Raw genomic sequence first — 12124 nt, 5'->3', positions numbered from 1 at the left:
GTGTTTGTGTTAGTTAAATCTGTTCATTTTGTTTATTTGTTAGTGATGTAAGGGCTGCCTATACATCTCTTATGTGTATATGTTTTGTCACATAATCTTTACAATCTTTACCTTTTTCCTCTTCTGTTTGTTTTTTCTTACAATTTCAAATTTCAAACTCAGATTTTGACATTTTCTCTTTATTTTAGTCACCATTAAAACTTTAGAAATGTATTTTGGGTTTAACATGTATCTAACTTCTTCATGTTTAGATTATGTTCAATATCTAAAATGAAAATGAGTTTAATTGGTTTAAACATTCAATATCGGTTGTTCAGACCTTCTAAAAATATCTCACAAGAACAGAAGTAAAGTCTAACTAGTACATTTTTCAAAGAAACTTGGGTTTATTTATCATAGTTTATACATAAATTTTATTTATGACCATGTTAATCGTAGATCATTGTATAATTTAACTTAGAATAACCGGATTGATCAAACAATAGCCTTTACTCAACATCCAACTTGGAGGACATTGCAATTTCAAGATTTAAGTTCGAAAGTGATCGACACCACTTGCATTGATGAGTTCCGGTTCTAAAGTAAGAACAAAAAGTCATTCATGCTAAAAATAGAAATTCAGGTATTTCTTGAATTAGCTAGTTTGAAACCAAATACTAGCTCGTGAATAAATTTCATTCTTAAGGGCAGTGTTAATATGTAACATACAGGCAGCGTTGGAGCTCATTGTTAACAAGCAATAACATGGTGTATCGTAGAGAACTTGCTACAACTCAGGTGTCGTCTAGTACAGTAATTAAATATAAGAAAGAATCTTAGTTGAATTCTCTTCTGGACTTTTTAAGAACACGTTACAGTGGCCGAGAAACCTTCTGAAGCAATTCTAGGGGTAGAAAAAAGTCCACCTTGGTCCAAAACTGGTATAAGGAGATCAAGCCATTATGACCTCCATTCTTTGGTTTCTTTCCATAGTGTTTGGGACTATTCTTGCATCACAGGTGTGTCAGATACAGAACTGGAAACAAAAGGACACACCCTTCACTTAATTACTTCCTGATGTTGAGGAGCTCAAAGCTTCTCAGAGGATCATCGCGGTGGCCTCTGCCACGGACACCAGCACCGCGTGCATAATTTGCTTGTTTGGTGTCATATGCCGGTTGAACTCTATTAGAACCAGATGGACGGCTCCCAGTCATGGTTGGCCTGCCAGTATGGTCACCTGAGGAAACTGGCTTGTTTGATGTGATCATGGCTTTTCTAGAAGTGCTGCCATATCGACCAGTATTGTGCTGGCCATAGTGCTATCAACAAAACATAAAGAGTCAAATACATACAAATAAGATAGTTAAACACAGGACTCAGTCTTTCACATGCAAATGTGGTTGGACTAAGAATTAACAGTAGAGAAAATAGAGCCGGGGAAAACTATATCCTTGTATAACAATAGAGATTATCTATTCAATCAATAGATTTTCGTTGTGTCACTCATCAAATCAATGCTTCTTTTAAATTATCTATTCAATCAATAGATTTTCTTTTTACCGATAATACAACCTGCAACATATTATATTAATTTTGGGGAGTGATCAAAACTGAATGTTTCAGCCGCCTCTGTAGTGTTTAGATTTAGTTTAATTAACAAGAAAGAAATCCTTTATCAATTTAATCGGTCTTATCTGACTTTTTTTATAATTCATATTTTACACGTATTTACTAGCACATGTATACTGGATACTTGCTAGTTTCAAATAAATCTTCAGTTAAGAGCAAGGATATTGAAGCCATGTACAAAATTGAAACATAAAGTTAACACTTAAATTCACCCCATCGATTATGAGAAAGAGTAATAAGCTTATTCACTTTTTTAATTGGTTTCTCCCCCAACTCTTTCATGACATAAGTACTTCAAAGCCCAAACTACAAACCCTCCATAGAAATGACCATAACATGCAACATCTCTACAAACCAGCTATATACAAAATAAGAGTATCTCTTTGGTTTGAGAAAACTTCATCATCTTCATTTCTTGTTTTGTTTTAAATGATAATTCTAGAAGTGAATCACAATTTTCGCTTAGTGAAAAATAATATTTTAGTGTTCTCATCATATTCTTCTGCCAAATCTCAGGAAGAAAATTGAAAATGACATCATTTTATAGTTATAATAATTTAAAATGGAAATAGGAAGTGAAAAAAGTTGTCAAATCATGCCCTAATACTCTCATAAGAAAAGAGCACCAAATGGTGGTCAATATATTATTGGTGTTGGATAAACAATATTTACCATATCCTTTTGCACCGGTACATCCTCAAAACTCCTCTGTTTGACGTGATCAACGTGAGGACTCGAACCTGCAGGATTCCTCCTGGAGAATGCTTCAACTGCACCAGAGAATTTCTCTCGAATGTCTTTCCCAACTGAAAGAAATTGAATGACCAAAATATACAAAATGGAATGAGAACATTGCACCAGTTTAAGTATTGATGTGAGCCACCAAAAAGATAACTATATCTGACTGCTTTCGTATAAATTTTCAGCCACAGCATATACTAAATTTCAAATTTTGACTGCCCAAGTTCAGGCTCATTAGGACTGAACTTCTGTATCTTATTCAGCTGAAAGAGAATGAACCTGAGATTTTTTCTGGCTTTTGTACATGTGGACTTGCTTGCCCAGCTGCCTTGCCAGTGCCATGCTGCTATTACAACTACGGTAAGTGACCAACAACAGAAAACATTAATCAAAATTTGCAAGCACAAATGTACCAACCCGTCCTCTTGAGCTACTACTGATCTGTGGATACTTTAACATAGTCCAGTCGAAAATGTAGTCAAATTGATAGCCTATATAAACAATGACAAAATCAATCTGCAACCACTAAACACACAAGTTTCCAGTAAAATATACAGCTTTTATTATGCCAGATATTTTGGGAACATACCTTCTCTAATAAACAGGTCTCGGAAAAGTCTCTTTAAATATGAATAATCTGGTTTGTCCTCAAATCGCAAAGAACGGCAATAGTGGAAGTATGATACAAATTCAGAGGGATAGGATTTGCAAAGCACCTGTTTATACAAGCACGTTAAAAATAATGAGACAGAAGAGGAATATTTACAGGTTATGCAAGTGCCTACTGTTGAATGCAAGGGTCAATATACGGTTAAGAATCAAAATGTGGACGTCAACCTGAGAGCATTTGATCATCTAAGTGTTTATTAGAAAAGAATACTTTGTTCAAAATGTCTAAACTATTGTGAAGCTGGCCTTCAAGCCCTGTCTTTTCTTTTAGCCTCTATGGCATCAGAATATCTAACCTAACATAGTATAATGTCAAGATCCAGTGTTACTTTCTCCCAAAAGCCTGACAGATCCAATTAGTCATAATACCTCTATGGGAGTAGACACCTTTGTCTCACTGATTTTATCATATTTTTGTTTTTTGGTGCCAGCCTTCAGTCCCTGCCAGGGAAGACTGAAAAAGAAAACATAAGAAAGAAATCTGATGGTAAGAAATTATGCAATAACATCAAACCTCCAAAAGTCATAAAGTAGAAGCATTTCTCAATTATCTAACCTTCCTCTTAAGAAATACATGAGCACGTAACCAAGAGATTCCAGATCATCCCTTCTGCTTTGTTCTACCAGTTAAATAAATATAATTAGCTTATACAATACATTCAAGTCTGATAATAATGTAATGATTTACATCTAATTTTTTTGTCAGCAGAAACAATCAGCACAAAATATTACTCACCAATTCCAAGATGAGTATTGACACTTGCATAGCGTGCTGTACCTGTAAGGTTCTTGTTTTCCCTATGCAAGGAAAATGCATACAATTATCAGAAAACCTGTTTGAGATCGAGAAGAATATATTTCAAACAACCAAACTCCAATGCTAAGTTAGGTTTGGATGGGTATCACATTATTCTACCAGTGGGAATTTTCTGGAGCAATTTCGATGATGAAAATAATAATAAATAATAATTAGTATTATTAAGCTAAACAAGTAATACAAGTGCAGAGGTTCCAATAGAAGACAGCATAAATGCATAATGGTCTAGTAAAGTGATCAAATGCTTAGAAACAAAGAGAGGAAGATCTGTGCAATATTATATAGGCTAGGATTGCCTATGTGTTGATTTTTTACTAAATATTACACCCTCCTTAAATAATGACACCGAACCAACCTGTATGGTATGTGCCTATGAGTCTGAAGATCCCTATATTTTTTTGCAAGGCCATAATCAATGGCATACACCTGAAATGAGACACAAAGACAGACGTATAATTAAAAGAACTGAAATTTGAATGCGTAACTAAGTTATTTCTTATCAAAATAAGTCAAACATTTCATTTCTAGACAGACAACACAATTGGATTCAGCTGCCATAGATTGGAAGTAAAAGATGGATAAAACAAGTCATTTATAACATCCACAAGTTAAAAGAATAAAAGAATGTTACAAACCCATATAAATAATGTGATAATTGAGAGAAACCAAAAAAAGAACAAATTTGTTGAATGACTAAGAATATCCTCTTCACAAAGGATTTCCAATTTCATACTAACTCTGTAATTCTTTTAATGAATCCTCCCATATCCTCATTGCCCTGTTTATCTGACCAATAGCCTCTCCCTAACTATTTTCCCCTCTCCTTTTTCTGTCCCAACAGAAAATTAACTCAATCCGGCCCATCACTGAGCATATCTGATACAAAGAAAGTATGTCCTTTTTACAGAAATGAATTGCTTTGACCTGCAAGAAGGTCAGCTTGGGGTAGAGGATCAGCTTCATTCAGGGTAACCCTTCCATGTTGAAGGTACGACAAATAAATATATGAAAAGGTCTGAGTAAGTTATTTGTGTTATATTGCAGTATCAAATGATATGATTGGTTAAGCTAAAACTTATTGCAAACCAGTTTTGAACCATCTTGGTTCCAAGTACAATCACGTACTCAGATAGATCCACTTAATGCTTACCCTCAAATACTGCTTTTTTTTTCAACACAATAGATATATGAATACCAATGATATCTACAGTGCACGTACCGAAACAACACATCTTCTCATAAATTAAAGTATTAGGATGTATTACGAACAAAACCACATAGGATTGTACATGTGGTAAGAAAATAAGAGAAATGCACAGACAAAATTTGTTTAGTATCGTAAAGGACATAGAAGCAAGAATATCCTTGATCAACCAAGGACAAACATGGGAATCCGACTCCAAACAGTGATAAAAACATATTAGGTCAGATGATGTCATTATATTCAGTCAAAAACCAAGCCTTCCAAAAGGATCTTTAGATCATTTGTCAATGGCTTCTCTATTTTTAGTTGGGTTTCTGTTGGACTCCACATATGGTCAAACCACGAGATTTGATTATCTTTTTTCCCCCAGTAGGTGCTCCTCCTACTTTCTCCAAAGTAACATCAATAATCTTATTTATTTTCTTTGATTATGCTTTTGTTGGCACTTCAGTACCCAATGTAGACTGTGCTGTAAATTTTCCTTTTGAGCTTGAGACACCTTTCAGTCAGAAATAACAACTGAAACATTTCTCCATTTAATCCATCCCACATGAATCCTGAGATCTACATCTCTTGAGCTTCCTCTATTTCTTTTTCACTTTGTACAATAGATACAAGATACCTAAACTGTGCAACTTGCAGTTTGATATAATCTCCAACCTCTAAGTAGATGATTATGCACCTCTTGCTTAACATACTCTTCTATTTAAGGCACTTCACTTGTATTAAGGCCCTTTTGCTTAAGATTAGTGATTAGTAATGAAGTGATTTTTGTATAAAATATTCTAGTGATTATTATTTAGACATGTTAAAAAAGAAGAATCTAATTTATGTTTGTTTACAATTATAAGAATAAAATTTCTTTAAAAGCAGCAGTTGATTTTACAAGAAGCTAATCAAAGCAGCTTCCGATTTTTATACAAACACCTAAAACTAAAGTAATTATTTTTTAAAAAGACAACACTCTTTTACAAAAGACACATACTGCTTCAACTTTAGAGAAGAGAATAGAGAGGAGAGAGAGAAAATAAGCAAACAAAAATCAAAAGAAATAATCTTCAACAATATCATACTTGATTTGCTTTCCGTCCTAGACCCATTAAGAAATTGTCAGGCTTGATGTCACGGTGAAGGAAACCTCTGGAATGCATATATTCAACTCTGTTAATCTGAAAAAAAAAAATAACACATTAGTATAACTTCTTAAAGTACCTTCTTGGAAAAAAACATCACCATACAGACATACCAGCTGATCAGCAAGCATTAACACTGTCTTCAACGAGAACTTCCGGTTACAATAATTGAACAAATCTTCCAAACTTGGTCCAAGAAGGTCAATAACCATGACATTGTAGTCTCCCTCAATTCCAAACCACTTGAGGTGGGGAATCCCCGCTTCATAAAGGAAATGGCATATTCGATTACTCAAAAATAAAATGTTGATTGCTTTCTAACATTTATTTTAATTATTTTGTTTAGAATGCAAGGTTTGAGACTAATAGTTCTGATTTCACTTCTAGACTAGAATTAAAGGAAACAACGAGAAAAATGTGTACCAATCATAAAACCAGAATTAAAGGAAACAGCGAGAAAAATGTATATCATCATATAAATAAATATAAATATTAAGCAACAGTTGATTAGATGATTCTTTTAGTATCCTGGATATTAAAAAGAAAGAGCGATTTAGACTTACTTCCTCCTTGAAGAAGCATATACAGTTTTGACTCATAGTGAAGCTGTGGATGTCTGGTCTTCACAGGCTCCTGGAATTTTGAGAGAACAAGATGGCATTGTTAGAAATTTGAAATGTAGAATATCATGAGTAATTACGACTATTAACTAGTTACAAAAAAAATGATCTCCAGAACCAGTAAAATATGATGAGGAGTCCAGTATAATCTATGTTGGAAAAATATGAAGCAAAGTGAGTATCCAGCAGATGCAAGACAAAGCTCAAAGAAAACCATATGACACTCCACATGTCACTTCAAGCATAAGAACAGATCATCCACTTATTGTTCAAAAGTTAACATTCAACCGCAAGACATGACATTACTTTTATTATTTACTTCAATCATTAATCATTACTCATGTCAAATTCCATCTATCGCTGTTGGTTGTTGGAACTCCCGTAGCATCAACAGAAAATTCAGGACATTTCACATCCAAAGTGACAATGTCTACTGCGTAACAAAGGACCACATAGCGAACGATATATAATTCCGAAAGCAGAAGTAACCAGATTATAACAAGGTGATGATTAACATCATCATGCATATTAAAGACAATATACATAAATGCAATCTGAATCACCAGAAAGAAAAACACAAATATATCAAGCGATCTCCAGAAATCCATGACAGATTTCAATATAAAAAAATGTGTGGCCCATCCAGACAGAAAAAGGTTCAAAAGCTTCAAGAAAATTAACGTACCAGCTTAACAGCCACCTCCTCTCCAGTTTGTATATTAACACCTAACATGAGACAGAATATAACTTCAACATTTTTTACAGCAATAGAAACGTAAAACGATACAGTATGAAACATCAAAACAAAACAAAACAAATAGGGAAAAGAAACATAAACATACCTAAATAGAGCTCCCCAAAAGACCCGCTCCCAATTTTCCTTCCCAATTTAAACTTGCCACCAATCACATGCTCCATGATGGGACGACCTTCACCGCACCTCAACCAGCAGCCGCTGCAATGATCTATTCTGCTTAGATTTGGGCCCAATTCAAAGTGATTGTGACAATCCCAAACAGAGAGGGAAAAAAACACTCCACCCCAACAGATTCACCTGAGTCAAAAAAATTCAAACTTTCTCCAAAGGCCCACCCAAAGCCAATGAGATTTCGCAGCCAAGTCAAATTAGAACCAATTAAGGGTATCCGGGGCAAAAGGATACACAAAAACCGAATCAAATTGAAGAAATTTACACCACCCCTTTGAATGAGGATGAAATTGTTATCAAGAACACAACACCGCCTCCTCCAGCTACATTCCTTCGCCCCAAATCAATCACCCCCAGAAAGCAAGAATTGAGGCGCAATTTTAGAAAAATAGAACCCCATTGACCCAATAGAAACAGAATCCTTGACGTACAGGAACCCCAAAAGGGGCCAAAAAAATGAACTTTTTCGCGAAACGGGTTGGGAAAGCAAAAGGGGAGGAGCCTGTATAAGATCAGAGAGGAAGAGACAAAAATGGTTCCACAAATAAGAAAGCAAGGAGATGAAGGGAGGAAGCTGGTGTGGTTTGGTGCGAGGAGAGAGAAAGATGAGAGAGAGAGAATGAAGATGAAGAATGTGAACGGAAAAAACCAAGCATGAGGATTATAGGAAATCCTGTTTCCTTTTTTTGGTTGGATTTTTATTTATTTTTTAAATAAATTCAATTTTCCCTAGAGGTTTTTAGGCTTATTGTTATTATTATTTTAAATTTGTTTTTAAATAAACTCAATTTTTTACTGAGTTCGTTATCTTTTTTTCTTTGTTGAAAAAATTCCAAAAAAAAAAAAGGAGAGGTTACCCGATTCCTTCTCTGCTGCCGTCCATGTTTGTGCTGCCAAAAAAAACCAAATTTTCCTTAATTTTTTTACATTTTATATATAAATATCTTTTTCCTTTTTCTCACTCTTATCTTTTTCTGTTATTTTTCTTTCATTTTTTCCCTCTTTTTTATCTTTGTCTAAGTACATTGTCACTAGGTCAATTTTGAGAGTCTCTTACTTGTCAAAGTATTTGGTGGCTATTGGTCTTTATGATAATTGGAGAAACTTATACAATTAGTTTGTTTCTTTTAGTTTCCACTTTATATATCATTGTCTATGATACATATAATCTCTGTTGTAGTGCTAAAAAGCTAAAAGAATCAAATAAAAATTTATAGGGACAGAAGTTTGGTGAATAAAATAAAAATAAAAAAAGAAAAAAAGATTGAATTGAATGCAGAGATTAACGATTAAACTCATATATAAAGAAATTAAATATTAAAACATAAATAATGCACTGCAGAAGGGAAAATAAAACAAATATATCATAAAGGTGAATAAAAATATAAAAATTATATGTTAAAGTTACCATCATGTAAACATAATAAGATAACTATATGGATTGATTTATTATCAAATTGTAAAAACTTTATAATTATAGAATGTTACTAAGTCAAATGTTAATTTTTCTTTTGATCGATTAATATTCGCATGAATATTCATGCATAAATACAAACATTTATAATTTATTTATGAACTATTCATATAAAAAAGATTTATTTGGTGATTTCTTAATTATCAATAGCTTATTAAAAATTATAAATAAGATCAAAATTGAATTTTATTTATTTCAAATTAATGATTAATTTTTTCATTTTTAATAAAAAAATTCAAAGTTTTCAAAATGAATCTTCTTATATTAGGCCTTGCTTGATCCGAACAGGAGAGCTTCTCCTAATACCATCCCAACTTCTTCTTCCACCACTTCATTCTACAATTGTCCCTTAGTAAAAATATAAGTAGAGTGGTTAAAAAAATTAACTTCTTCGTCTAACCCCACACATACTCCAACACCCCCCGCTCTCATTCTCAAATTTCTCTTCTTCTCTACTTGGTGTGTGCTTGGTGGTGTTGTGCTTCTGGTGGTGCGAAGAGGTTGGTGGTGCAAGAAGGTAGTGCACTGAACGTCAACGTTGGTGGTGGGTGGTGGTTGGCGGTTGCGGCAGCTCTTCGCTGGTACAAACGATATATCAAAAGCTTGAAACAGATTTACATATTCGTTAACCCTTCAACAGATATCGATATCCGTTGACGGATCTTAATATCCGTTGAAGGGTTAATGGATATGTAAGTTTGTTTCAGGCTACCGTATTCAATTTTTATATTTTAATTATTTTTTAAATGTTAGTTTGTTAATTTAATAATTAGTATTTTTTAATGTTAGTTTATTAGATTATATGGTTAGTTTATTAATTTAAAATAATGTTAATTTTTTATAATGTTAGTTGATTAATTTAATATAATGTTAGTTATTTATTTGTGTAAATTATATTATTTAAAATGTTAGTTTATTAGTTTAATAATTATGTAGATATTTTTATATTAATTTGTATTTTATTTGTTTAATAATTTAATAATTGTATACATAAATTTATTAATTTATTTATATTATTTTAATGAATTATGTTATTGAAAGTGAATATTATGTTATAGGTGAATATTGTAAGAATGGAAGAATATCTTCGTGATATGGATTCTCAAGTTCATTCTAGTCTTATATCAGATTTTTCTTCTTTCATAAAAGAAGTTAGAGAGGGAGATTCCACAAATAATTTCACCATAAATGAAATATTTCGTTCTCGCAATCACTTAATTTAATGGGTGAGAGACATCGCTTATAATTTAGGATTTGTCATGGTTATAGCTAGATTTGACATAACTACTAGTGTATGGGGGAGAAAGACGTTTGTCTTACTTGCATGTGAAAGAAGTGGAAAATATCGGAAATATAAACCCGATGCGGAGGCTAGTGTATACAGTACTCAAAAATGTGAGTGTCTTTTTAGGTTAAATGGTAAACCATGTTCTGATGGGGACGGATGGGTGTTGAAGGTGATGTGTGGACATCACAATCATGATTTCGCTGAAACTTTACTTGGTCACTCTTATGCTAGTAGGTTAAATTCGAGTGAACAATCATTACTCATTCATATGACAAAAGGTAAAGTTACACCTACAAATATTTTATTAACCCTGAAACAAAATAAGATAGTAATGTCACAACGATTAAACAAATTTAGGCATGCGTATAAACGATCATTAAGAGGGTCCAAAATTGAACTATAGCAACTGATGATAATGTTGGATCGAGATAAGTACATTCATTGGAGCAAGTGTGTCGAGGAATCAGATGTTGTTAATGACCTCTTTTGGACACATCCTGTGAAATTGTTAAACGCATTTAATATTGTATTTTTGATGGATTCAACGTATAAAACAAACAAATATAGACTTACGTTGCTTGAGATTGTCGGTATGACGTCTACAAGATTAACCTTCTCAGCTGCATTTGCATTCTTGTCAAGTGAAAAGCAAAATAATTTCACTTGAGATTTGGAAAGGCTGAAAGGTTTATTTTTTACATTTGAGGGCGGTTCTAAAGTCATTGTGAGTGATCGAGACTTGACTTTGATGAATGTCATTGCAAATGTATTCCATGAGTCATATCAAATGTTATGTTGATTCTACATCCTTAAAAATGTTAAAGCTAATTGCAAAACGTTAGTTGATTCTATTGAGGCTTGGGATGTGTTGATGAAGGCATGGAAAACGTGATGAATTGTATTGATCAGACAATGTTTGGTGACTATGTGAATCGTCTTCATTATGTCTCTAGTTCATGGTCTTTATTCTTTAAATATGTGAATCATACTTGGATTATTCCATGCAGTACTTACTTTGTAAAGGCTTGGACAAACAAAGTAATGCATTTAGGGAACACAACCACAAATAGGTATGTTTTAATGTTATTTTAATTAATTATTTTTTATAAATATTTTTTGCTATTATTGATGGTTTTCTTTTCTTTCAAGATTGAGTTTGCTCATTGAAGCTTGAAGAAAGTTTTGGACACTAGTATGGGAGATTTGTGTTCTTATTGGGATGATATTCATAATGTCGTTATCCTACAACACAATAAGATTAAGGCGTTATTTGAAAGAAGTCTCTTGCTCATGAGTGGTTGTTTTAAAGGATACATATATAGAAAACTTATTGGACATGTATCTCGATATGCATTGGATATCATTGTTGAGGAATTGGAAAGAGTGCAACAGATAGGATTAGATTCATCAAAAGTGTGGATGCATATTGAGACGTACATTTGGTCTCCCGTGTGTCTGTGATTTAGCACGCTATGACCCTAAGATGATCCCTTTGGATGAAATTCATATTATGTGGAGGAGATTGAGTTTCTCAAATGTTGATTTATAAATAAAACAATTAATTTAAAAAATATTTCAATTAATTATAATTAAATTAATAATAATTAATTCATTAACTATAAATAAAATAAATAAATAA

At 32.9% G+C, this 12124-nt stretch overlaps 1 protein-coding gene across 2 annotated transcripts; it reads right to left on the bottom strand.

The window, feature by feature from the left end:
• Window positions 1–625: 625 nt before the first annotated feature.
• LOC124840724 (casein kinase 1-like protein 6) lies at window positions 626–8369 on the bottom strand. Of its 2 annotated transcripts, none has more exons than XM_088097847.1 (14): window positions 7638–8369; window positions 7481–7521; window positions 6739–6808; window positions 6289–6437; window positions 6116–6211; window positions 4194–4264; window positions 3758–3819; window positions 3578–3641; window positions 3391–3475; window positions 2942–3068; window positions 2770–2843; window positions 2632–2698; window positions 2284–2417; window positions 626–1301 (listed from the first exon to the last, which is right to left on the bottom strand). In XM_088097847.1, exons 1-14 carry the CDS (start codon window positions 7711–7713, stop codon window positions 1047–1049), a joined length of 1371 nt encoding a protein of 456 aa, XP_087953973.1. In that variant the 5' UTR covers window positions 7714–8369; the 3' UTR covers window positions 626–1046. The 2 variants fall into 2 exon arrangements, with proteins under 2 accessions (XP_087953973.1, XP_047172788.1); XM_047316832.2 differs by having other exon boundaries at window positions 2632–2695.
• Window positions 8370–12124: the final 3755 nt, after the last annotated feature.

The sequence above is a fragment of the Vigna umbellata genome, chromosome 8 (genome assembly GCF_029865625.1).
Source record: "Vigna umbellata cultivar VRB3 chromosome 8, Vumbellata_1.0, whole genome shotgun sequence".
In the NCBI taxonomy this organism is placed as follows: Eukaryota; Viridiplantae; Streptophyta; class Magnoliopsida; order Fabales; family Fabaceae; genus Vigna; species Vigna umbellata.
Note: the sequence above shows the minus strand (reverse complement) of the source record. Positions and strands in the feature narration are given on the sequence as shown.

Excerpts from the sequence above, each read along its gene's own strand:
- LOC124840724 (XM_088097847.1), bottom strand. The coding sequence starts at position 7,713 with ATGGAGCATGTGATTGGTGGCAAGTTTAAATTGGGAAGGAAAATTGGG. Across the intron at positions 3,476-3,577 it reads ATGTATTTCTTAAGAGGAAG|TCTTCCCTGGCAGGGACTGA; the intron begins GTTAGATAATTG and ends TTTCTTTTTCAG. Across the intron at positions 2,418-2,631 it reads AAAGCCAGAAAAAATCTCAG|TTGGGAAAGACATTCGAGAG; the intron begins GTTCATTCTCTT and ends AATTTCTTTCAG.